Source organism: Schistocerca serialis, unplaced genomic scaffold (assembly GCF_023864345.2).
Source record: "Schistocerca serialis cubense isolate TAMUIC-IGC-003099 unplaced genomic scaffold, iqSchSeri2.2 HiC_scaffold_163, whole genome shotgun sequence".
Lineage (NCBI taxonomy): Eukaryota > Metazoa > Arthropoda > Insecta > Orthoptera > Acrididae > Schistocerca > Schistocerca serialis.
In genome coordinates, this window is record NW_026047723.1 from 50,812 (window position 1) to 56,194 (window position 5,383).

Below are 5,383 nucleotides of genomic sequence, written 5' to 3' on the forward strand. Positions count from 1 at the left end.
TCTGCGACTTCCTCAGTAGTATCAACACCCCATCATGAATAGACGACCAAATATTCAAGGCCTGACAATGTGCGTCTTTAACGCAGACGGCATTGTTAATCAAGAGGTCGAGTTCCGAGAACTCATGAAGGAGTTCTCCATCGACATATGCATGATGGGGGAAACCCACCTAAAGCCGGGAGTAAAAGCGACAGTTCCCAACTACATTAGCTACCGTAAAGACAGGCCAACCCAAGGCGGAGGAGTGGCCATATATGTAAAAAGAGGGATCCCCCACCACCAGGTATTCTTACCAGCTACCAACAAAATCGAAGCAGTGGCAGTGGAAGTAACCACTGCCACTGGACCCCTAACAATTGTTGCAGTCTACCGACCCCCACATGACCAGATAGATGAGGGAGACATAGCTGCTCTAGGGCAAATTGAAGGCAAACTCATAATAGGGGGAGACTTCAATGCCAAACATCCTGATTGGAATTCTAGAGTAACCTCCAGAGCAGGCGCCAAACTGCAACAACTAGCGCGCACCCACCACTTCGAAACATGGGGTCCAGTCGAGCCCACACATTTTCCAAAAAATGGAAGCAGGCCCGACGTGTTAGATATAGCTCTCACTAGGAGGATCGCAGGGTTCGTGGCCGCAAGGACAATCAACAGAATGTCCTCCGACCACAACCCAGTGATTCTGGAGGTCGATGTGGGAGAATGGGTAGCACTCCCACGGTACCAGACGTCGTACAAACGAACAGACTGGGAGCGATACCAAGAAACTGTCGCCTCTGATATCGCTCGCGCTCCGCCACCCACTGCTGAAACAGTAGAACAAGCGCTACAAGACCTAACAGGCACCATATTGCAGGCAGCGGAAGAAGCCACCCCTCCACAAAGGGATGGCCCACCACCGCAAATACAGCTCCCGGAACACTTGCTAGCTCAAATTCGACACAAGAACAGAGTAGCAAAAGAGTGGAAGGTCACCAGAAATCAGGCCACAAGGAGGCTGCTCAATCGTCTACAGAGAGAGCTGAAGGTAGCGCTCAATGAGCACAGAAACCAGCAATGGCAAAACCGCCTCACAGCTCTCAAAGTAGACGATCATACACTATGGCAAGCGACAAAACAGTTTACAAAACGACGCGCCAGGATGCCGCCACTGCATGGCGAGCGGGGACTGGTCTACAGCCATGCTGGAAAGGCCAACGCCCTCGCCGACTCCTTCGAGAAGCAGTTCCAAGCGGCAGAACCCCAGGATGAAGAGCATGAAGAGGTAGTCAGTCGTCAACTGGCCGTCTTCCTCAATGCCGAGGAGGACCCAGAGGACGAACCCATACTTTTTGCCCCCGAGGACGTGGCAAGAGAAATCAGGTCCCTCCCTACAAAAAAGGCGCCAGGGCACGACAGTGTCACAAACCAGTTAGTCAAAAAACTCCCACCCACAGCGATCACACACCTCGCGAACGTCCTCAACGAGATTACTCGTTCCCGTGTATTCCCAGCTTGCTGGAAACATGCGGAAGTGGTCGCGATACACAAACCAGGGAAAGACCCTCTATTCCCGCAGCACTACAGGCCGATTAGCCTCTTGCCAACTCTCAGCAAGATCTATGAGCGCCTCCTGCTAAGACCCATACAAGAACATATTACCAGAGAGCAAATTCTGCCGGATTTCCAATTTGGGTTCCGGCAGAACCACTCTGCCCCACAACAGGTCATGAGAATGGTTGAAGCAGCCACAGAGGGCTTCAACCACAGAGGCTACTGCGGGATAGTGCTACTAGATGTAGCCAAAGCCTTTGATTCAGTATGGCATAGAGGGCTACTCTACAAGTTGTACACACAAGGGTTTCCCGGGAGCATAGTTCAGCTCATTAAGAGCTATCTCACGAATAGGACTTTCTCCGTCAAAGTAGAAACAGCCACCTCCACCAGAAGGCGTATTCGTGCCGGGGTGCCGCAGGGATCGGTCCTGGGGCCCGTATTGTACAGTTTGTACACTGCGGACACTCCAACGGCCCCCCTGGTGCGCACGGCGCAGTACGCTGACGATACAGCCTTCTACACGAGAAACGCGAACAAGGACCTGGTCATCCGTAGGCTACAAAAGGTTTTAGATGACACAGAAACTTGGGCCCGTCGCTGGCGCATCACGATCAACTCCGAGAAGACGCAGGCAATGCTGATTACCCGCAGGCTCGGAAGGCGCGAACCTCCTCAACGTCCCCCCCTCCACCTTCACCTAAATGGAATCCAACTCCCCTGGCGCAGAACCGCCAAGTACCTTGGCGTAACCTTGGACTCTCGTCTTACGTGGAAACCCCACATAGACGAGGTCCACAGGAAGGTCTGCGCCAGAATGTCCATCCTATACCCTATCCTGAACACAAACAGCTCCCTTCCCTGCCCAGTAGCTGTAAATGTTTACCAGGCCCTGATCCGGCCAGTAATGGAGTATGCGTGCCCCGTCTGGGGATACGCGGCAAAGCAGCACCTGGACAAACTCCAGAGGCTGCAGAACCGCGCCCTCAGAAGGGCACTGCGCCTACCTCTTGGATTCCCCACAGACGACTTGCACGCCGCAGCCGAAATCCCACTCCTGAGAGAGCGGTTCCAGGATCTGGCAAGGGCCTTCTATGAGGGTTCTTCCAGATCCGGAAACGCGCTCATCCACTCCCTAGGTCGGTACGACATGTCCCGCGACAAGCATAAGCGCCCTATGACGATCTTCGACGATTAAGTCGAAGAGAAAATCCCAATACCCAATCCCTAATCCAGTTCCTTCCCATATAACACCAATCTTCTCGCCTACCTCAGGCAAGTACTAGACTCACTCACAACAAACATCACAAGTCACAGACACCAAAAAACTATAGAATAATCACACACACACGTTCACAGGGGAGTAAAAGCCGAAAGGCTACAGACTCCCCCACACACACTTCCCCAAAGAGGGGAAAGTAACAGATGTAAGCAGCAGGCTGCGCCGGCACGCAGTCTGCGCCGAGCCGCCGCAGCGCCAGGTCGCTTGGGCTCTCCGCAGCGCTTTGTCCGTCGCGCGCCTTTGTTCACGAGCGCCTTTGTTCTCGCGCGCCTTTGTCAAGGCACGCGGGCCGAAGGTGGCCACGTGGCAGAAGCGGTAGCGGACTTCTCCAGCTAACGACTCGCTTGCGAGTTCGTCTAGCGGCAAAATTGTGTGTTACCGTTATCGTGGCTGCAATACAAATTGATCAGCATCAATTTGTATTGCGCCTAGGGACTGTTAGGGCACGCCGTGAGTCAGGACCCCCTTCACGTGGGACCAGTCCGCGCTCACTCGCTTAGCACCCACCCTCAAGAGCTCCTGTCTTCCCCATGGAAGGCAATAACATCGCTGCGAACGTCGCGGCGGTGGTCGCCGCGTCAGAGCACGCTCTGGCGGCGGCCTCCAATGCTCCGACCCCCGCGACCGCTCCTCCAGGGTATCGCCCACTCACAACGGTCGAACTCTTTGTTGTAATGAACCGCATGGCCAAAGCCGCCACCGCCTCTGAACGCGAGGCCGCGGAAAAGGCTTACATAAGGTTCTTACAGTACGACCTCGCCGCCGCACTGCCAGGCGCAGCCAGTGAAGAGGCCAAGGTACCGCCGGGAGCCCCGCCAGGCGTGTCCACGCAAGAGGACACTGCACTGCCGGAGGCGGCCCCGAAGGGAGCAGAGCCACCAGGCGTGGCGTCTCATGCACCCACTGCCCTGCTGGCTCCCCCCACGGTACAGGCCAGTCAAGAGGCTGCTGACCTGCCAGCAGCATCTCACGAGGACGTCATTCCAGAAGCCAACCTGGAAAAATTAATCCACGATGGCGAGGCTATGGAAGTCTCACTCCCATCGCGAAAAAGGCCGGCGGATGACGATGAGTCGTCCGAAAACACCCCTTCTTCTGCCCACAGAATGCCGCAGCAGAAGAAGAAGCAAACCGCGCCTGAAGGCGCCACAGAAGACATTGAAGCAGAGGAGGAAGAAGATGAGTTTGTCGTCCCCAAGCGGAAGCACACGGCTCGGGCAAGGAAGCTCGAGCAGGTGCAGCCGCTCCCGACGGCAAACTCGTTCGAGTCCGCCCCAATCGACACCGAGGCTATGGAGGAAGCGCCAAGGCCGCCCAAAAGGGTGGCCCCACCACCAATCAATGTCCTTTGGAAGGACACCTTCCGAGCCTTCCTAGAAAAATTCTCTGATGGTGTGTCCGCACCACCCAAAATAAAGTCCCTTGGGCGCGAGATGTTGCGCATCACACCTGCAAACATGGACGACTACCGCGCAACCATGAGTAAGATTCGGGAGGAGGGGCTGTTCTGCTACACTCATGATGCAGAGCGGCTCCCTCTCCTGAAGGTAGTCTTCCGCCGTTTGCCCATGAGTATGGAACCTGATCACCTCAAGGAGGAACTCCTCGCCCTGGGGTACAGCGTTAGATCAGCAGGCCTCATGAAGTCACCCAGGACACGGAGGGACATGCCACTGTTCCTCGTTGTCCTGGTGGACAGCATCGAGGCCAGAAAGATATTTCAACTTAAAACAATAGCCACAGTCGACGTAGAAGTTGAGCCGCTCCGGGCCAAGGGGCGAAGAGCACAGTGCTTCTCGTGCCAAGGCCTGGATCATGTGGCACACTTCTGCACAATGCCTGCCCGTTGCGTCAAATGCGCGGGCTCCCATCAAAGCAGAGACTGCAAAAAGAGCAAAGATGAACCGCCGAAATGCTGCAACTGCAGTGAACAACACGTGGCCAGCTACAGGGGCTGCAACCTATTTAAAAAGACCAGGCGCCGCGGACGCGGACGTGGAACGTCACGCCCAGTCCAGCAAGGCACCAGCTATGCCACAGCCGCAAAAGGCGCGGCCCCAGCCCACCAGGAGCGACAGCAAGCACCCCCAGACGCCACGAACAAGCCGGCTGCCACAAACCAGTCACCAGCAGCCCAGCCAGGCCCCACACCACCCGCAACAAGCACCAAAGACTGCAGTCAGGGCCCACTGCGTCCCACCCCCAGCTCCCCACACCAAACATGTCAGGCAAACGCACAGGTGGCCAGTCGCACGGCACCTGCTGCACACATCCCACCGGTTCGGAATACTGCAACAGCCATTCCTGAACCCCACAATAAACCCTGTTTGGAGACAACACAGCTAAATGCCCTCCTGCACTCGCTGACGTCAATGCTCCAGCAACTCCCAGTACTAGTGCAGGCAGTCACGGCGGCCCTCCAGGCCAGCACCGTCCCAGCCCCACACCATGGATAACCCGCACATACATGGGCTAACCGTCTGCGGATTCAACGCAAACGGCCTGGTAAGGCAACAAGGTGAGTTTCGCAACTTTCTGCAGGACGAAGCAGTTGATATATGTCTC

General features: G+C 55.9%; 1 protein-coding gene across 1 annotated transcript; it reads left to right on the top strand.

The window, feature by feature from the left end:
• Positions 1-3,348: 3,348 nt before the first annotated feature.
• On the top strand, positions 3,349-4,996 carry LOC126443623 (nascent polypeptide-associated complex subunit alpha, muscle-specific form-like; the record flags this gene model as incomplete). The annotated part of the gene is made up of 2 exons (XM_050090957.1): positions 3,349-4,300; positions 4,698-4,996. Coding segments are annotated over exons 1-2 (1,251 nt in total), but the record flags the coding sequence as incomplete, so codon positions are not given.
• Between the last annotated feature and the right edge of the window lie 387 nt (positions 4,997-5,383).